The sequence below is a fragment of the Furipterus horrens genome, unplaced genomic scaffold, assembly GCF_987537825.1.
Source record: "Furipterus horrens unplaced genomic scaffold, mFurHor1.1.pri manual_scaffold_1, whole genome shotgun sequence".
NCBI classification, from domain to species: Eukaryota; Metazoa; Chordata; class Mammalia; order Chiroptera; family Furipteridae; genus Furipterus; species Furipterus horrens.
This window is the reverse complement of record NW_028327171.1, coordinates 177,727,260-177,749,330: the sequence shown is the minus strand read 5'-3', so window position 1 is coordinate 177,749,330 and position 22,071 is coordinate 177,727,260. Positions and strand designations below refer to the sequence as shown.

The 22,071-nt window shown below is 33.6% G+C and overlaps 1 protein-coding gene across 1 annotated transcript in view; it reads right to left on the bottom strand.

Moving 5' to 3' along the window:
• Window positions 1-6,450: 6,450 nt before the first annotated feature.
• Window positions 6,451-22,071, bottom strand: part of ZNF804A (zinc finger protein 804A) — a 238,587-nt gene continuing 222,966 nt past the window's right edge. Inside the window, exons 3-4 of the mRNA XM_090268236.1 lie at window positions 12,195-12,325; window positions 6,451-9,722 (exon numbers count right to left, since the gene is read on the bottom strand). Coding sequence (XP_090124362.1) covers window positions 6,521-9,722; window positions 12,195-12,325 — 3,333 coding nt within the window. The 3' untranslated portion in view covers window positions 6,451-6,520. The remainder of the gene's footprint in view (window positions 9,723-12,194; window positions 12,326-22,071) is intronic.

Sequence of the window (22,071 nt, the reverse complement as noted above, 5' to 3'; positions counted from 1 at the left end):
ACATACAAGAAACATTCATAGTTCTCCCAATCACTGTCAATCAGCTGCCCTATTATATTTTCCTGAATCTCATCATTGGTCTGAAATCTCTTCCCTTTCAGGGGTGATTTTAGTTTGGTTTCCCCAGAAGTCACAGGGTACCAAATCTGGGCTGTAGTGGGGATGAGTCACCTGGGTGATTTGATGTTTTGCCAAAAGCTCTGTATAAAACATAATGCATGAATGGGTGCATTGTAGTGATGAAGCTGCCAATAACCAGTTGTCCATAGGTGCGGCCTTCTAAGTCATCTGAATAGTTTCCATGGAGGAATGTTGAAGCTTTACGCAAAATCTGATGCAGATTCGTTGCTTTATTTGCTTAGTCATTTTGAATGCGACAGCCACACTGTACATATGCTCGCTCTAGAGTGTCTACCACCCTCACTAACTAATACAGTGAAGTTGTCATTGTTAACACATGCACATTTCAGTCCATTCTCTTTGGCTGCCAGGTTACAACGATGTCATGCAAACCGTTTTCATTATAACAATGGCTGGACTTTTTCGGACAGACCTCATAATAATATTGCTATCATTTTTGTTTTAGTACAACCATTTTGGAGATGGAAGCCATTTAATAAAACCTATAATAGTTTCAGGCTTATCATTTTAATGTGAAGATTAATTCCTTACCAATATCCATAAATTAAAGTAATAGTACTTTTAAAACCATTTAATTTAAAAAAATACGTTGAAAAGAAGCAGATTAGTTAAAACTCAAAACATTAATTTTAAACTTAGTTATTTTCAAAAGTGTATGGTAAATTTAATATGGGCTACAAAATTAAGGTAGTTCAAATTTTAGATTTTAAGAACTCACTCTATTTGAGTTTAAAATGTTATAACTGGGAAGTTTCAAGCCAGAGATATCATGATGACAATTTGTTTAAAGGGGGTAATGTGTGGTATAAGTCAGTAAGCATTTAGGACTGGCATTATTAACTCAAATAAAGAGGTTAACTTCTGTGAGTAGAACTAGGAGGATCAAGATACAGTATCCAGGTAGCAAGTTTAAGCAACAATAAGAGTTTGGATCAATTTGGGCAGCACGAAAGGGGCAAAGACCAGGTAACAGGTAAATTCTTCAGAGCATAGCATCATGCTGATGGAAACTTGGAAGAAACCTAAGGTATAGTCTTATTCTAAAGGAGATAGTGGGCTATGCAAGATAACCAAGAAGCCTGTGCATTGTGAAGGTTTTCTAGTTAAAAGCCCCAATTGTTGAGCTAAGTTAGTGAATCTAGAGGAACAGAGCTGTTTTATACACGACTGTTAGAATCTTGTCTCTAGTCCACTGAATCTTAGTTCTTGAAGGTTGTGATGAAAATTCAGTTGTGGGTATAGATGTCGGTGATAGAAATTAAATATTGAAGAGAAGAGGAGAACCTATTTGGAGAAGGCCTGTTATAAAAACTTCTTTACTTAATATGTGAGTTTATGCTCCCTACATATATTATCAGTAAACATATGAAGAATAAAATGAAATTAATATTAATGATGAAATTAAAATAGTCTTAGATATAACCAATACAAACATGATATGAAAGATAATATTAAACAACAAAGTATGATTAATTCAATCGAAATGTAATGAGATTTATTTTTTAAATCTAAAATATGTTATATAACATCCTAAATAGTGTGAAGATAATAACTGTATAGAAAATATATTCCATAAAAATGTTAGGAGGTTAATTTTATACAAAATTAAAATACAGAGCTGTTAAAATCAGAATTCTAGAAATAAGAAAAAATATTAGAAAATACATAAATAAATATTACAAGAAAAATACAATGAACAAAAGTAATTTGGTCATTTAAAGGTAAGGTTTTAGATGATTAAAACACTCTTAGTTTTCTACTGGGAGCTTTCAGGCTCAAGTAGATGCTATAGTTCATGCTTGCAAGGGTGGAAAGCTCAGGGAAGGTGCTAGTTCACAAGGCTAGTCTACAAGATGACTCCATGAGTAATATATAAGATCTTGCTCTGGGCATTTGGTTTTAAGAGTAATGATGTCTTTATGTGAAGGAAAAGTGAGCTCTTTCTCTGGACCAGTGCAGCCCATGCTGGGTTGTGAAAGGGGGCAAATCCACGAGGCTGGCAGGTGGTGGACTAGATTTCAGTCACACTGAACACCTCAGAAAAAATTGAGTAGCCTTTTATTATGGTCTCTAAAGCAAGATCTTGAACTTCAACTGATGGTATAAATAAGCCATAAGACTTTATCTAATTATATTTGTGAAATAAAGTAAACAGTTTATTGGAAAGCACCCCTGGTGGCAACTTTCACTCTCGAGACAGGGGTGTAGCTAGGCAAATAAGCAGAGGGGAAAGAAGTAGGAACAAGAATGAGAAGTGCAGAATACAATACAGTTTGTGGTGGGGGGAAACACATTGATGAATGTAAATTTAACCTATTTTGATAGATTAATAATGAAATATCAAACTTTGGATAGCTAAGATTAAACATCCATCTCCCTTAGTAGATTTGAATATCTGATCAGCACGTAAATTCCATTCATTTCTTTATCTCCAAATCTACTTTAGTTTCTGACGTATGATATGCTAATGTTTGGTGACAGGTAGTAATAGAAAAATAAAAGATAATTGATGATGGATAGATGTTAGATAGATGATAGATAGATAGATAGAGTGAAGTTTGTGCTTATCTCCTGGGGTAGGGGAAATGGTTAAAGTCACACTTTCATTATTGACTATGGGGTTCTATTTTAAGTGATTCATAATTCTGTTAAATTAATGTTTTGAAGTTATAATTTTTTAGCAAATTATATTTTTATTTAGACTAATTTAGACCCAGTTTGGAGTAAAAATGGATAAGTTTCAAAACTGTAATGCAACCTGCAAAGATTTTATTTACATTTTTTCTATTAATTTTATTCCCTCATTCAACACTTTTATTGGTTACTATGCATACTACATTGACTCAAGGAGGTCCTAAGCTAATGAATTTGACAAACAAGATAGTATGTTTAACACAGAAAATACTTTACAACAAGATGTGTCCACGGCATCCCTTATAAGGATAAAGGACAGAAAGCTAATTTATTTGCAGAGAGAAGGAAACTTGGAAAGAATTCCTAAAAAATACTGACACTTCAGTTGAATTTCGATTCATTAATAGTTATCCAAGTGAAGAAAACTATATGGAGGAAACCATTGCAGGATAACAGAACATAATCGCACAAACTCAATTTGATTGTAACTTAGTAGATGGAATGGTGGGCCTGCAGAAGTGCTGGAAGAAATGGCCCTGAGTAGGGAGGCTGGCACCTACATCATCATAGACTTTCCATCATGTTAAGGACTTTGATGTTTATTTCAAGAATAATTGAAAACCCATAATAGGTTTTAAAGTAGAGGGTTTTAATGATAAGATTACATTTTAAAAATGTGTGCCAGGCAGCAGTGGGGAGGATGAATTGTAGGAATGTAAAACCTGGGGGTGAGGAAAGGCACTAATTTACAATAGCAAGTCAGCAATTCTGCTCTTGGAGGACTAGGGCTAGAACATATAGAGCTGGGGGGAGGGAATTTTTGAGAGAAAATTAAGAAAATAATGGTAAACTGATCCATTGATTGATTTGTTGTGAGCATAACACCCTGGCTTCTGAATTGGGTAACAGGGTTTTTCTTGTTTGTTTTTTGTTTTATAAGAATGCATTCACAGAGCTTAAAAACACAGAACAAAGAAAAGCTTTTAGTGGTACCTGAATTAAAAATACTTGGGTAATTTCCAGGGTGAGATACTCTGTGAACAGTTTAATATAGGTTTTCAATTCATACAGAGGAAGAGAGAGAGAGGTTATTTGACAATAGTTACATGTAATTTTCTATGTTTGGGTTTTATCTTATATTTTAATTCATTCTTCTTTAGAATAAATAAATGATATAGCAATGCCTCTAACTAGAAGAACAGATATCTATAATGGCAGGTAAGAGATAATGTTAAAATCATTTAAATTTCTGATTTTATAGGCTGTATGTTAATTTACACATGGATAGGTCCATATTTCAGCTTCTGGACTTATGAGCAAGCCATCAACCAATATTCAAATCTATTTCCAAAGTATGACTATTATGCCAGCTTGACCCTTGATTGGTGGTCTTCTGAAAGCTGTTTCCTGATTAGTCCATCCTGACTTACCTGTCTGATTGCTCTGCTTATTGTTGATCTTCAGCCGATCAGCCTGATTCACTTAATTCTGAAGTTGGTGTTATCAGAACAGATGAACTAGAGTCACATTATACATTCATTTTGAGTCCCCAGCATATAATGAATGCCCAGACTATGTTAACAATAAATTATCATAAATGAATTATGTAGATGAATTACTGTATTTGTAATCAGAATGGCTTTGACATGCTTACCTAACATTTGTTTCTTATCCAGCCACTTATATCATGAAAACAAATTGATTTCTGTCAAGTTGAGTTTCATGTAGTCTTAACTGAACATTTTTTCCCTTAGACTTCCCAGTTTCCATCATATATATCTAGCAATCAAGCATGGCTAGTCATATCATTTAACCAAAAGGAATATAGGGGAGCAACAGAATCAAAAAAAATTAATAAATGAAAGAAATGATAGCATGAAGAAAAAAAGAGGAGAAGATACACATCACACAAATGGTGTCTACAATGAAATTAAAAACACAAATACAAAGGGGAAAGGGATTAAAGAATAAGAATAAGAGGTAAGGGGTAAACAAGTAGGCTGAGAGAAGATAACAAAAACCAGAGATAAAATCCGCATATTTAAAGTCAAACATTTGGTTTGACTGTAAAAAGCGGAAGCAACAATTCTGCTCTGAGATTAAAGCAAACTGGGTCAGCAGTCCCCAGTAGATATTATCGTCAATTTTCAAAGACAGTTTCAAACATTTTGCTTGGGGAAAAATCATCTGTTCCAATTCTAGTTCCCATTTTTGGAACATGTTATCTTAGAGCATTTGAAATGAAATAGCTTCTCTCATCGTTTTTATTTTCTATTTGTCAATGACAAAATGGTATATTCATTCTTTCACAACCATTTTTTTAGGAAACATTTAAACAAATAATTACTATGGCACATAATCAATAAAGTAAATGACCTTAGATTTCCCCCCTTATTTCTCTACTTAAAATACAATTAAATATAAATAATTTTGACACAGGAATATAATCTATGCTCAATATTATTTAGGGTAACGCAGTTTCTATGATGAATATAAGAAAAAGCACTTCCTTAGTCTAGCATCACCTAAATGTTGCTTTTTCTTTAGAAGGATTCAGTTAAACTCTTGGTGCCAGGATTCATTGCCAGGCAGCTATAATCCTTTATGATTTGCATATGGTGAGGTGAACCCTTTCTACCAGGAATGTAGATTTTGTCTCACTAAGTGGCATAGACTGGGACAGGTAGACATGGAAAACCTCTCTTGGGAAGAGTGTGATGTTTCCTAGTTTTCTATTGAATAACTATATTCCTCAGTACAAACAGAAACATTTGAATGAATAAAAATGCAAATATTAAAAATAAAGCAGAATCTGGAAGTGCATTGTGAAGACTTTCAAATTGTTCCTGGGTGATTTAGCAATAGGATACAAACATGATCACTAGAAATATTTGCAGAAGGCAAAGCTACTTATATGTGCTCCTTCCCACTTCCAGGTTCTCAATTAAGAGTCTATCTTGATACAGATTGTGTTTACGTCATTCTTTCCAAGATGTTGCATAATGGATAGTGATTTATTAATTTATTGTCTAGAGGGCCAATTGTTCAGAAAACTTAGTAACCTCTGAGTATAAGGAACATTAGAACAAACAGAAAAACAAATGGATCTCTTATACTTATTCTGAAAGCAGGTATCATAATTTAAGTCCTGATAGAACTCTAAATATATTTTGCAGGATCTCTGAGTTTCATAGATACATATGGATAGAAGAAACAGTATAAATTCAAAACCTATTGTTAGCATACATTCCCCAAATAGTAAAACCAACTAAAACAAGGTTTTATTTACTTAAATATTTAACAAAAATTTATTGCAAGAGATATTTTTCACTGAATTTACAGTTTCAAGGAACATGGTACAAAACATAGTGCCATTAGCTTTGTCTAAACATTAAATAGGTGCAAATACACAAAGATTTAAAAAAACCAAAGAGCATACTTTACAACATAAATTACAGTACTATAAATATATTTTATGTACATTATACATACTCTTAAGACATCAATTTAATATACAGTATATATTGTATTGATTTTGAAACTACTCAGTGCCTTAATAATAGTATATATTGGAAATTAAAAATTTATTTGCATCATTAGACTTACAGTAAATGATTTCATATCAGGGAGGCCATGTTTAGGCTAGTTTCTCCCCACCATTCAAATAGGCAAAGTTCCACTTAGATGAGCATTTACGCACACAGCAATAGTTTTCGAGTATTTTCTTTCCCTTTTATGGTGGTGACTAGAAGAGGGGCTGTAGGGGGATGACGGTAGGGTGGGGGGAAAGCAGAGAAGGGAAGAGTGTATGGGGTAAAGGCGGGAAAGCCAGATGGCTCGGGTGGAGAACTGAAGCTGGAATGATGGGCATCTGAGGAGTAGCAACAAAAGTTGGCTGATTCCCAGGACAAAGCCTCGGTCCAACTGGTCCTATTGAGATCTGAGGTAAGGATGCTCTGGCGAGAGCTGGGACTTGGGCCAGAAACTGGTGGTGTGGCTGAAACATTTTAAAGGTTCCTGCAGCAGCTGCAGGGGCTGCAGAGTGGGGGATCGCGGTTACAGAGGTAGAACACAAGGGCTGCTGCAAAGGCAAAGGCTGCAGAGCTGTGCTGGGGGGCGCGAGGGCAGCTGGAGGAAAGGCAAACTTGACCTTGCTGGCCAGCATGTTCTGCGGTATGATGTGCTGGTAGACCTCACAGGGGAGATTTTTGAATTTGTCATGGTTTTCGATTGGGATCAGTAATGCTTGCTCCGGTAAAGCCAATGGAGCAAGGATATGCTCTGTCGTTACAAAGGTATGACCACTGACATGTGCTTCTTTGAATGGTAACGGTGGTTGTGCGTTAAGAATTCCTGAATTAAAACGCAGCCACTCAGTTGATGCCTCATTCACCTTTCCTTGTGGAAGGGCTTCAGCCAGTTCATAGCGGCAAAGGTACGATTTAGGCTGTGACTGTCTTAAGTTCTTTTCAACATTAGGCACCTTGGAAGCAATTTGCTTTTCATTAATACCTATATTGTTTTTTGCTTTGTGTTCAAGCAACGTATTGTTCATTTCTTCTTTTGGGGGGGCACTAGCTACACAGAGAGATGTGGTGGGTTCATCAGAAATCTCTGGCAATGCACCAGCAGCAGTGGTGCCCATTAATAAATGCTCATTTTCACCATTGGTTCTAGAAGGAAGGGGACTGCTAGGGTGTAGAGTCAGTTCGTTTTCTACTTGGCCTGTTTGTTCTGAGCTCCTTTCGACATTTTCAGTTTCTTGTGGTTTTAGTTCCTCTTTTTTGTTTTCACTTATTAACTCATCCTGGTGACATAAGGAAGAATTGCCTTTCATGGGATAATCTGTATTCTCTTTGAGTTCCAAAGCTTCAAATCTGCTGTGGAATCTGCTTCTTTTTCTCCTCCGTTTCCTTTTAGGCTTACAAGGAGCAGGAGCATGTGGTGGTCCCCAAAATTCTTCTGGTAAATAATTTTGTTGAGTTAAACTTTCATCTGAGGAATAAGAATATGAATGTTGTTTACGTTTTCGATAAAATATTTCTGATTCATTAATGAGAGAATTATAACCTCTCTTAACAGCCTGATTTTGACGCATGCATTTTATGTCATTTTGAAGAACTATGCATCTGTGATCCTGACTACAGCTGGACATTTTGGCTTTACAACTACAGCTACTTCTGGAGTATGATAAATAACGTTTCCCAGAATGCATCATTGTTGGATCCGATCGTTCATTTAAAACAGTTGAGTTCTTTATACAGTGATTTTTAGAACTGATATCATCATTATTATTGTATTTAGTGTTCCAGGTTTTACACATTTCTTCATTTTCACATAAGTACATAAATGCTGACTTGGGCTTTTTATCAGGTAATTGATGTGAGTCCAATAATTGCTCTACAGCCAAATCCTGCTTTTCTGAAATTGTCTCCAGTAAATTTTTCTTAGTCGTATCACTGCAACTATTTTCTGTTTCCATTTTGAAGTGAGCTTTTGATTCTTTGGTTTTCTTCCCATGATGATGGTGACATAACTTTCTTCGTTTTTTCTTTCTTTTACTTTTATGGAACCAGTGTTCGTACGTATCTTTCAATCTTGTTTTGTTGTATTTCTCATGAGTATCATGTTTTATTTGCTTTTTAATACAATTATATCTTTTTGTTTTTCTGATCCTACAGGGAATATTTTTATACCTCTGACCCGTATCCTCACTTCTTTCAGAGTCATAACTATTGGAGATAGTATCTTCAGCCAATAGAGGAGTGACTTGGGTGGATTCATTTCTGCTGCCTCCAATGTCATCATTTGTGAGTCCTGCAATAGGTCTGTCCTTGCAATCCAAAACTGGTCTCTTGCAAATGTCTTCTCCCTTCTGCTGAGAATAAAGGTCATTTAAGGGCAGCTTGTTTTTATCAAGATTGTTGTTTAATTTAGTGGACTTAAAGTCAAAACAGAGAGGATTGCAGCTGTAGGAAATTGATGGCTGGGTAGTTGTGAAAATTAGCATTTCTGATGGCCACTGAAGAACTGTGGATCCATCTTTGTTAAGTACAGGTGCAAATGGCTCACAGGGTCTTTTATAGAAATCCATCTTTTTATGTAAGGTTATATTATCCTCTTCAGAATTTGAAGGGGCCAACATCTCAGAAACATAGTTTTTATTTTCAACTTCACCTGTGGATGCATCATTGTCCTTAGCATTTTCCTCCAGGGTAGCTGGCAAAGGCATGCAGTCATCAGCCCTATCAAGAACTGTGCATTTACTCCCTAACAACTCAGAACTGTTACCACTCACAGGTATGTCTTCATTAATAACATCTTCCAGTGGTAATCGATCTGTTAATGGTACAGAATTTTGACTACTGTCTGCATCAGAAGATAAAGGGAGTGGAACTTGGCAAAATGAAGGTAATAATAATGTATCTTTTTCACTAGAAATGTTTTTCACCTCTTGAGTTTCATCAGTTTCTTTGTAAGTACACATTCCCTCTGGTGGATAAAACGAGTTAACTTTCTTTTCAGAACTCAAAAGCACATCTGTTGGTGAAGATAGTTGAAGATGACAAGCACCAGGGACAAATCTACTTTTTCTACTTAATCCTTTTTCCACAGAGGCTTCATCATTGCATTCACAGAAGGCTGCAGCGGAGGACTCCAGCTTCAAGGATGCTTTCTTTGGAAATGCAAAAGAAAAGCCAATTTTGTGTCTGTGAATTCCCTGGGCTTGATCTCCAAGTTGGTTATTTTTTGTGTAATTATTTGCACTTTCTGGATCTGCAGCAACAGTGGTAACATCTTTAGCATTCTCTTCACTATGAATCAAAGTATATTTGAAATCTTCCTGCTTATTAACTGAATCTACAACAACTCTTTGGGAAATTTCATTACAATTTTCTCTCACAGTAACAGTTGTTGACTTGAACATGGGACCGCTTCCAGGAGCACTACAAGAAGTAGCAAAAAATATATTAGATAGGGCACTTTTAAGGAAAAAATATTCAAACACAGTCTTCATGCCAATGTCATTATAAGATTTTTTTTCAGTTTTTTAAGTCTTTGTGAAAGAATTACTTTCATATAGTGCAATTGCCTCCCATAGTGCCAATGTTTCATTTAGATATTGGTTATTGTTTGAAGTAATTTGGAGGCGCTGTCATGAGGTTATTTTTATAGCTATCTATTAACAGCCATGGCAAGAATAGTCCCTGCTCTCAACCAGTGCTTTTTAACCAAGATTTTTTTACCCCCATGATCTCTTCGGTGATATTTTTAAGTACTATAAGATTTTCTAAAATAAAATTATTTTTAATTCACAAATACTATATGGAGACGATGAAGAAAAATCCTCCACCATGACTTCGGCAGGACCTGGAATTTACCAACATTTACTGAAAGCATAACATAGGCCAGCCATCATGTTGTAATGAAAAACTTACTAAAAGATCATTCTAGTTCGATGAGAGCTTTGAGTTTTTAGAATTGTTATCCTTAATGTTTAAAAAATACCCAGAAATTGTAAGTGATATAATTATATGCAGTAAATAGATGATAAATTTAAGAGAAAAGACTATTTACTTAAGTTGTGATTTCTATTTATTTGGAATTTCAGTATACTAAGGAAATGAGTTGTGATTAAAAGAACTATACTGTCTAGCACATAAACAAGAAACTACCTAAATATCAGCTTCACCCAGACAGAATCAGGCTATGAAGAATTGTCCATGCCATGTAAAAAGTTAGTTTCTTAGAAATTATAACTGGCTAAATTTTTTAAATTATCTTTTTTACTCTCTAACACAACACAGTGGACAATTTCATTGCCTGATTTTATATTTAAAAGCAATGCTACATTTTAGTTGCACATCCTTAGAGTCACCAAAATAATGGGAGAATCATCTGTGGGTGTGTATGCACATGTGTTTGTACGTGTGTGTATAATGTGAAATATGTACTGCATACTGAGAAAAGTAATTTAGATAAGAAATATTGCTTTTTTTTAACATGTCCTATTATTAACTCTAGTTCTCTTAATATACTAGAATTTACATTTGCAAATACGGCTCCCAGGACATTAAATTACGTAGGTCCTTTGATTATAACAGCAATTTTCAACCTTTTTCATCTCATGGCACATATAAAATAATTACCAAAAGTCTGTGGCACACTAAAAATATATCTTTTTGCTAATCTGACAAAAAATACATATAATTTTGATTGATTTATGAAAAAATAATAAGAGTAATTACCTACCCTTGTTGCTCCAGAACAACTTTTAAAGACCAGGTGCTTATATTTCTATACAAGGATTTCCTTGCCAAGAACTAATCAATTAGGTGCAGCCTTACTGTGTGACAGGGTCAGTAAGATGCAACTATATACGTCTATGGTTCAAGACAGGGTATTCACATCAGTGTCTTCTGATGTGCTGGCTGCTGCCATTTCTTAATATGATAACCTAAGGGAAAAGAGGTCCATTCCCCTAATTAAATAGTCAGGGTTTTGTTTTTTTAAATTCTTGCAACAAACCAGTTGAATATCACTGCTCTATGATATAAACTTGCACTTGTATAACTTTTTATTTTACCACACAGAGTAAAAATATCTGATTGAATAGCAGTTATATTTTATTTTATCAGTTTCATATATGATTCCAAATGTGTTTAAATTTTATTTTGACTTTTTCCCAATTTGACATTCCAAGAAATATTTTAATATATCAATATCACCTAACAGTATTCTATACAAAATAAACTTGACAAATAGCTTGGTTTTAGACAATAGTAAGAGAGGCTTATGTATTAGAAGAAGGAGAAAAGGACACTATAAATCTGCTCATCTATTCATACCATTGTCCTGGCTTGAACTGTAAATTCTAAATTTTAACACTATAGCTGCTGTCTATTGGAAACATGTCAAAGTGTAACAGTTGTGAAAGTTCTAACAGTCTGGTTATTGACAATAAAACCTACCTCTGAAATATACAGTCTTCCTGACCCTTTAAAACATAATTAAAATAATCTTTTAAAAAGGTTTTCCAATGTAAAATTACATAGTTCCTCTTAAAACTCTATTTATAACAAAGGTCATAATATGGTGCTTTGGTCTCCAATAAAATATTTTGAATTTCTTTAAGAAATAGAATAAATTTCAATAAAATAGCTTAAATAGAAAAATTACGTGAAATTTATTTTTTATAAACTAAAATTATAGTAACTTTGACTTTCTATTGAAATGTGCATTAAACACATGTTTGCATGAAATTTCAATTCGATTAACTATTTAAAGCCCACAGAGAGCCATGAAAATGTGGGTCATTCTGGGTACAAAAAGAAATAAATTTGTGCCCTTTATTTATATGTTTCTTTTTTTTTTTTTTTTTTACATTTTAAGAAAACAACGTTTTATTGCACACTCACCAAACAGTTTCTTTTCTTAGTTCAGCCAGCTTGTGCAGACGTTGGAGTGCCTTTTCCTGTTTTCTTTCATCTTTCCTTGATTTAGATGCTACATTTCGAGCAAATTCCCTTTGTTTCAGTTCTTTGAGCCTCTATTAAAAAATATGGAAACGATTAATAGCATTTGAGTCTATAGCAATGTTAAAGTTACTGTTTTTATTGTTGAAATTTTCCAATACATCATCTTTGTTTTACCTTACCTAGGAAAAATACAATATTTGTGACAACCAACTTCAAACAAAAATGTTTTCTTACCCTTTTGATCTGTAAAATTGTCATAACGTATTTTTACATTATATTAAAAGATATGTCCATGCCTTAGGTAAATTGGAATTGAAAACTTTCACTTCTGTTTCTTGCCTGTTTCCTGACAACAAAGTTTTCAGCCTAGTTCAGATGAACCTTTGGGGTCTTGAAAACCTCTAATTTTCAAACAAAATTAGCTTGTGGATGACTGTTACATATAATAAATTTCATCAGATTTTGATATGCTTTATATTAGAAAGGCATCCGGTATAATTTTATATTTTCTAAGAATAGTAAATGTTTTGTGTTAATTCATAAGATAAATGGCCTCTACTAATGTGATCTAAAACAATCCCTCCCCTCAAATATTGGGCATATTTCCCAAATAACTCAAGGTATGACAAGAAAATGAATAAGGTTTTTGTGCAAATTCTTTTTTTATCAGGTGAATTTTTCTTGTTTTTCTAATTTACTGATTTTTAGAGAGAGAGGAAGGAGGAGGGAGACAAAAAATGGAAGAGAGAGTGAAAGAGAGAGAGGGAGAGAAAGTGGGAGAGATAGAAATACTGATTTATTTTATCCACTTATTTATGCATTCATTGGTTGATTCTTGTATGTGCCCTGACCAGGGATTGAACTGTGTATTGGGATGATGCTCCAACAAGCTGAGACACTGTGCCAGGGCCTAGGTATATATTTTTTTATCTGTATTATGGTGCTTATTCTGGGGTTGAAGGTTAGAAAAAGAGCACATCAACTTGAACAGAATTGATAAATAACCATGCATGTGGCATGACTTAAGAGAACCAAAGTGATTCTATGCCCCAAATATGTTCACTATAGTCTTCACAGACACAGTGTGTAGTTATTAAACATGATTAAAGTACTATATTTTTTTCATGAGGGCTCTTAGAGTGAGACTCTAAGAAAATAAAACATATACTAATCCACAAGTTGATGAAGTAATTAAACAAAGTTTTAATAAATGCCTTATACATATACACTGATGTATGCCGAGGCTTAGAACAATGCCTGGTGTATAAAATGACTGCTTAATAAATATTTCTTATTTATATGTAAATTACTTTAGGTCCTTCAAGTTAAGAATTTTCCTTTCTCCAAAAAATATAGTAATACTAATGAAATAATATTAGACTCTTGGTACTCCTGAATTATATCTCCTTACTTTCACCTGTGTAAGCTTTAAATAAACTTAAATATTTCAATTGATTAATTTATATAAATTGTATAATTATTGTAAAATTATTTTAGAATAATTATTTTTTTAAATGCAAAGATATTTTGAGAGTGAAAACGTACATTGACATATCTGTGAAGAACAGGTTTATTCAGAGTTGAATTTAGAGAAAAGACCATATTATAAATATCTAAATTGTACAAGTATTTCATAGAAAGTAAGACATTGATATAATTACTTTGATACAATGATTAAGATAGGTATAATTTATAATCTGCATTAAATTATTTATTGATTATAAAAAATTAGAGTTTAAGAGGGAAAGGATGTTTTACTTAGAAATTTGGTATTCCTAGTCTTGGTCATCACTATTTCCTAGATTCTTGCTGTCATATCAAGAATCATTCAAGAGACAATTATTGAACATTAACTATAGTCACTCTGTTAAATCGCTGGAATTAAAAAAAAAATTTTAAGAAAAGTTTTACCTCTATCTGGGTTGTCTATACGTCTGTGACTGTATGTATGGGCAAGTGTGTGTAAATGTACATGCAATAGGAAGAAATAGGGAGAGAACACACACAGCAAGGGATACTAATAATCATTGGCTGAGGTATTCTTATTGTGTCATATCAAGACAGATGGGGCGTCCAAAAAACCCCAAGGAAGACTGTTTGGGAAAGGATTTCTGATCTGGGTCTTTAATGATATAAAAGATCATGAAGGAATAAGGAAAGGATATTGGAAGTGGGAGGATATTTCAGCAAAAATAAATAATTTGTATAAATATAATAATAGCAGCATGTATATTCTTAAAAAAAAAAAAAAACCCTGCATTTAGAGAAGTTAAGGAGAACAAAGTGTATGTGTGGAGGTGATGAGAATTGAGTAATTGTATGGTCCAAGTGAATCATAGGCCCTCTGACAATCATATGAAATGTAACTAGAGGAAACATCAAAAGACTTTAAATGATACAATGCCAGAACAGACTTTTCATTTTACCAAGGTTCTTTTGGCATTGGCCTGCATAAAATTTTGCCCTGAAACAAACTTAGAGGCAAGGAGATACATTATTTGTATACTGCATTGTGTACCCACCACCCACAGTCAAACATTTTCTGTCATCATATATTTTGGCACCTTTAGCCCTCTACCACCCCACACCCCCTACCCTCTGGTAACCACCATATTTTTGTCTGTCTCTCTTTGAGTCTCAGTTTTATATCCCACATATGAGCGAAATCATATGGTTCTTAGCGTTTTCTGACTTATTTCACTGTGCATAATATTCTCAAGGTTAATCCATATTGTTGCAATGGCCGTATTTTATCTCTTCTTATGGTCGAGTATTCCATAGTATATATTACCACATCTTCTTTATCCAATCCTCTATCAAAGGACACTTTGGTTGTCTCCATGTCTTGGCCACCATGAATATGACCCTATTAACCAATATCACCCCAATATATTTAATAATAATTAAAAATGGCAAGGAGACCAATAAGTAAAATGTTACAATGATCCAGATAAGAAACATAAGAGCCTTTTCTATGGCAGTTACAGTATGGAGAAAAAACAGAAGTTGGTGATTTCTTTGATATGCTCAATTGAGTGACCTAAAGAGAATGCATCTTCTTTACTGAGAAATATTACCTGCCATTTTAAGAAAGACATTTAATTATAAAGTGTTTGGGTGCTAGGTGGAGGATGCTAACAGAAAATCTGAAGGTCAATAGAAACTGTTTTCAAAAATAAATATTTAAATAAATCAAAGAGTCAAGCAAAATACAGAAAAATATAAAGCTGAAATACCAAAGAATTAATGTTCAAAGAATTTTTAAAATTCTTATTTATGAATAATGATATTTTAAATAGTTGTGATAATTTATTTCCTACTAGATCCTTTGGGAAACTGGAGGCTACAAACAGTAAAGAAGACTTGGGTATTTTAAATAAAATCTTTAGAATAAAATTTAATTTTATTATATGTGTATGTGTGTGTGTGTGTGTGTGTATGTAAAACTCCTATTTTATACATATATAAAATAAGTTAAAAGTACACTGCTTCTAACAAAAAAAAAGCTTTTTTCCTAAAGCAAGAATATAAAGTGCCAAGAATTTCACTGTTTACTGTTTGATTGATTGTTAAAATTTGAATTAATCCATTTCCATTTACACAGTAGTTAAATACAAGTAGTCTGTCAGTTATCAAATGTCAGTACTGTTGTGTTATTTGTGATATATCGAGTTTCTGACATGGCTGAAATCAGCCCCTAAATGCTGATTTAGGTAACTGTGAATATTTAGAACGTAAATGTAGTTTTAGTCTTGTAGAGGTTGTCAAGAAGCACCAAGCTACATTCAAGGACTGTATTCATCTCAACCTCCCTCTCTGTATATGTAATTCCCTATTTTGAGCTATAGACTCCCTGATTCTAAGTAAACTAGCTTGCATAATATTTAAAGGCTACTTAGTTATAGAGCTTATAGGCCTGGTCATATACTTTGGTTAGTTTTAGGCTTGAATGTATCAGATTTATTTACTGCTTATCTATCTATTTATTTATTTATTTATTTGCAGTCTATGATACAAGATCTGTATATTTCATCTGTGTCCACCACCCAAAGTCAAATCATCTTCTGTCACCACATACCTGGTCCCCTTTAACCTAAACTACCTCTCCAACCCCATCCCTCTGTTAACCACCACACTGCTGTCTGTGTCTGAGTTTCAATATTACTGGATTGCCAAAGAGTTTCATTTTATGGTTCTAGTAGCACATAGCTATCTTTAACTTCATTGAAAAAATTTTTTGTTAGATTGTATTGTGACAGCTGTTATATCAACTTGCATTAAAAAAAATTATCAAAATTGGTGGATTTTTGTGTAGCCATTTTAATATTAAAAAATGGAAGAAAATATGCAACATTTTTGGCATACTTGTATTATTCTTTATTATTTAAAGAATGGTAAAACACAACTTAAGTGCAAAGAAAATTTGTGCAATATATGGAGAAGGTGTTGTGACTGATTGAACATGTCAAAAGTGGTTTGCAAAGTTTCATGCTAGAAATTTCTTGCTAAATGATGCTCCACAGTGGGTAGACCAGTTGAAGTTGATAGCGACCAAATAAAGACATTAATCGAGAACAATGAATGTTATGCCACGTGGGAGATAGCTGACATACTTCCTTTTCTCCATTGTGTGTTTTTGGCTCTTTTGTCTGAAATTATTTGCCCATATACATGTGATTTTATTTCTGCACTGTCAATTCTGTTTCATTGGTCAGTGGGTCTGTTTTTATGCCAGTACCATGCTGTTTTAATTATCATTGTTCTATTATAATTTGAAGTCAGGTAGTATTATACATCCAGCTTTATTCTTTTTTTCCTGAGAATTGCTTTGGCTATTCAGAGTCTTTTGTGGTTTCATACAAGTCTGATGATTATTTTGTTCTAATTATTTAAAAATGTCATTGATATTTTGATGATAATTGCATGAAATTTGCATATTACTTTAGGTAATATAAACATTTTAACTATGTTGATTCTTCTAATTTATGAACATGGAATATCTTTCTATTTTACTGTCTTTTTCAATCTCTTTTAATAATGCTTTGTAGTTTTTAACATAACGGTCTTCCACGTCTTTGTTAAGTTTGTTTCTAGGTATTTTGCTTTTTGTTGCAATTGAAAATAAACTTTTTATTTATTTTTTCTGAAATTTTATTTTTAATATACAGGAATGTAGTAGATTTTTGTAACCTCCAGCTTTACTCTATTTGTTTATTGTTTATCATTGTATTTTAGTGGTGTCTTTAGGATTTTCTATATAAAGAATCATGTTATTTGCAGAAAGTGATACTTTAACTTCTTTATTCCTATTTGTAAGCATTTTATTTCTTTCTCTTGCCTAATTGTTCTGGGTATGACTTCCAGTACTTTTGTTGAATAAGAGTAGTGAGAGGGGACATCCTTGCCTTGTTCCTGATTTTAGAGGAGAAGCTTTCAGTTTTTCACCATTGAGTATATTAGCTGCGGGTTTGACAGATGTGGCCTCTATACTCCATTGACAGCTCTAGATACAGTAGTCCCTCTCTACATAGCGGTTCACTTATTGCGGCCTCAATGTATCGCGGGATTTTCCCTCTGGGAAAATGTATTTCTGTAGTACCTGCCTCCCCAACACCAATGGTAAGGGAAGGCAAGCTCTGGGTGGTTTAGGGGAGGCAGGCAGGCTCTACAGCTTTGCTTCTCTATCTGGAATGTGATTGCCAGACAACCCTGGCTGCACCTCTGTGCTTCATCCCTGCCCAGGTCACTGGGCTCAACCACAGCTGGTACTGCCCTCTTATACAGGAATGTTCACTGAGTCTCTTTGGTCCTCCTGGCTGAAAGGAGCACCAAAAACTTGATTTATCCCCTCTCCAGGCTGAGCCCCACAGTGAACTCCTAGCTTCAGGTCTGTGTTCCTGGCTCCTTGCAGTTTTTCTTCCTTCTTGCCTCCATGGTTTGCTCCCACTTGATTATCTTTAGATGTTTCAATGAAGAGATCTCTCAGATGTGTTTGTATAGTAAGCAGGGAATCATTTATTGAATTACAGCTGTTCAAATTGTTGTAACTTCAAGGAGGTTGAGGGGAACTCTCATGCCTCCACTTCTCTGATTTCACATAGAGTTTACCCTGACTTCCAGGACACGGCCTTCCTTTCATCATCCTGAAGTTCCAGGCATGGGAGCTGCCCACTCATCACCTTCTATACCAGCTCTACACTACTTGTACAGCAGCTGTTGAATATAGCAGTCATTGAATCCTTTCTTGTATTTTTCTGCAGTGAAAATAAAGTGCTACATCATATTTCATGTCTAGTAGAGTACTTTTGAAAAATAAATAATAGAAAGCAAGCAAATTCCTTTAATAATGTTAAATTGGAAAGAAAAAAAACCTCTTAAGTTCCATGCAAATAAATATACAAGATAATATCTGTGATACTTATGGAAATGCCAATGTTACTTCAAAAGCTTCCTCAACAATTTATTGAAAATCACTCAAAAAGAAATTCTTAGTGATAAATGTCAAGACAAATGGCAGTCAGCAAGAATTTAAAAATTAAGATGTTAAAAGTAATTTGTAGAAGGATGTGGTGAAGCTACTGACCACATAATGCACTGACATATAATTCAATATATGCTCTACCTACATGGAGCTGTAACAGTTTTCTTAGTAAATAAAAGTGGCCATGTGACAGTCTTCACTAACTGAATTATAAACAGATATCTCTGAGAGGGATATCCCTGGGAAAAAAAAGTAAAGTCTCATTAGAAGAAAAATTTTCTTTCTTTTTCTTAACCACAATGTTTGTTTCCTACTATTGTGTAATTGTGTGTCTTAGGAAGGCAGAATCCATTTTTCAATTGTGAGGCTGTCAGTTTGACAGAGAAGGCCTAGATGGTAAAGCTAGCAGAGAACCAGAGTTTCTGTTCCTTAATAGCACCATTGAATTACTGCATCATCCCAGGGTTGATTACCTATGTCATTTGGAAGGGGAAATAAATAAATAAACAAACAAACACACACACACACACACACATGCCAACATTATTTGAGTTTCTCTTATTGGAAGTTGAAATAATCTTAATTTATATATCCACCTACTAGATGTGTGACTGGATAATTCACTCAATATTCATATGCTTTTGTCTCCCCAGATAAAGATGCTGATGGTATCTAAAGTTTCTTCTAATTTTCAATGTTTTCATTGCTATCTTTTAAAAAGAATTTAGTTGGTATTAAATAAAATATATGTTTAGAATTGCCTGTTAAGTGTTTTCCCTACTACAAGTAAATTCATTATTCTTTTGAATTGTTTCAATACTCCTGTTCCTAGTTTTATATTTCTTCGTAAGTGAATATATTACAACTATGACTGTTTCCACAGGCTTAAAATTCTTTGAATTCCTGAGGGTTGCTTCTATCACAAACTATTTTCAATGACTTTTGAAAAATCTAAGTATGCTTTCTATCTTGCATAGAAGTAATATCCTCAAAGAATTACAACTCAATCACCATCTCTATTTCCTGAATCAATTTAGCTTTTGGAAGACAGTATGCAGTGAGTGTTATTAGAATGTTAGCAAATATATTTCTTCAGAGACGGTTAAGATATTCAACTGAATGGTATCACACTTCAATGTGTAATTTCCTTCTCCTCATTATTTAATCAACGACATTATCCTGAGTGAACTTGTGGAAGACTCTTTTTAAATTTCTTTTCCCATTAGTATCATGAATGTGTATCATTTGGACTTCTCTCCTGGCAGCTTTAAAAGAATCTAATCTCTTAATGGTATATCAGATCGGAACAATATCTTTCCCCAAGGCCTCTCATTCTTTAAATGCCATTAACTCAAGCTTCTCTTTGTGGGCAAGAATTTCATTCTAGTTCTAATATAAAAGTATTTTCAATCTGTATGTGTTATATCTAAAACTTTTTTTGACCATTCAGTTCATTTTCTTAAGTGCTGAATTGAAAGTGTCTCATGCATTGTAAGTGCTCATGAATGCTGTCAAATTGAATTGGCACTGGATGGCAGTGATTAACTTTCATACATGATAGAAGGCCTTAAAAATTTGCTAACAGAAATCTCAGAAATATCTTAGGTAGTACAGGGAAAGCAATGGAAACTCAAGTATAAGAAATATTGAAACTTGTATTTAAAAAAATAACTTGATTGGCCAGAAGTTAAGAATTAGGATACAGTTTCATAAGAAAATACTTATTCAGCTGCTACCAATAATGCTAAAAGTAGTAAAATATTAGAAATATTGATATAATAGTATTTAAAAATAACATGCTAATAATTTTGCAACATATCCTATTATATCTGTATCTATAGCAATAAATGCCACAAAATACATCTATAGAGCTCTTCTCAAATGTCTCTGCATCTATGGAAAAAATGCCAGAAAATACACAGAATGTTAAAGATATTTCTGTTAAGGTAAAATAAAAAGAATTATAGTTTTATTCTCCATTACATGGTATTTTTCCTTTTTTTCTTACTAGCATGTTTTACTTTAAGAAGAGGCATTTTTAAATTTAAATTTGAAATATAAAAAATGAGGTACATTTAAAATTTTTAACAAAACTTACCATCATGTGGATTTTCCAATCATATGTTTATATCTATGGCCCAGTAAGTAACTAGATTGTTCCAAACATTCCAAAGCTCTCTGAACATGTACAAGTAAATCAATACAACCAATAAAAGGGATAAAATCAATCTGGTGAATTTTTATGTAGTATATGATTTTTAACACATAAAATACTTGTGGTTTGGTAATATTTTAATGAGCTCTATTGTATAAGTATAGTGTGAAAATAATATATAAGGAATGTTATAATAGTAGTTTGTGGTAAATGCAATATTAAATTATATGAATATTTTATTATTTTATCTTATGTCAAAAATACTTTATATGTATTTACAAAAGATTTACAATGTATTATATAATAAAGAAATTGTGAGTAAAGGGTTAAAAAAATTTTTTTTTCCTTCTCTGGGGAGGCATTTAACCTTTGTGAAATGTTATACCTCTCTTTCTTAAACATACAATGAAAGTGGAATACCAATAGTCTTATCAGGCAATTTTGCTTACGGTTGAAAATAAGTCCTGTTTGGCAAATTGCATTTGAATTAAAGAGAATGTGAAGCATTTATTAACATCTGGTGGGAAACCATACTGGTGGCTTCCCTATGTGCAAACCAGGTTTGTCCCTTGCAAAAACATGGAAATGATACTCATGGTAACTTTTGCAAAAGATATCAGCGCCTATTTGTGAGATGGGGCTTTGAAGCCGTAGTGGTTCCCACAACCATCCACATGCCTTCTCTCCTCTCTCTGAAACCAACTTGTAACTTGGAATGACAAAGGAAAAGGGCCCAGAACTACTGTTGCAATGTGAGAACTCTTGCTGAAGAGGAAACACCCAGAGTTAGATGCTGGCCTTCTAAGTCAAATAATCATTCAAAAATGCAAGTGTGACAGAATGAACCAGGGAAATGCATATCAAAATCACAATTAGATGCTATTTCACACTTACAGGATGGCTAAAATGAAAAAAAAATATTGTCAAAGATGTAAAGAAATTGGAACTCACATTAATTGCTGTTGGCAATGTAAAATGGTGCAGCCACCGCTGAGACAGCTTTTCGAATCTTCAAAAATTAAACATATAATTGCTTTGTGACCTAGCGATTCCATTCCTAAGTATATATCCAAATTATCTGAAAACAAATATTCTAACAAATACTTGTACACCAACAATTATAGCAACACTACTCAGAATGGTCAAAAGGTGGATAACCCAAATGCCCATCAGTGATATAT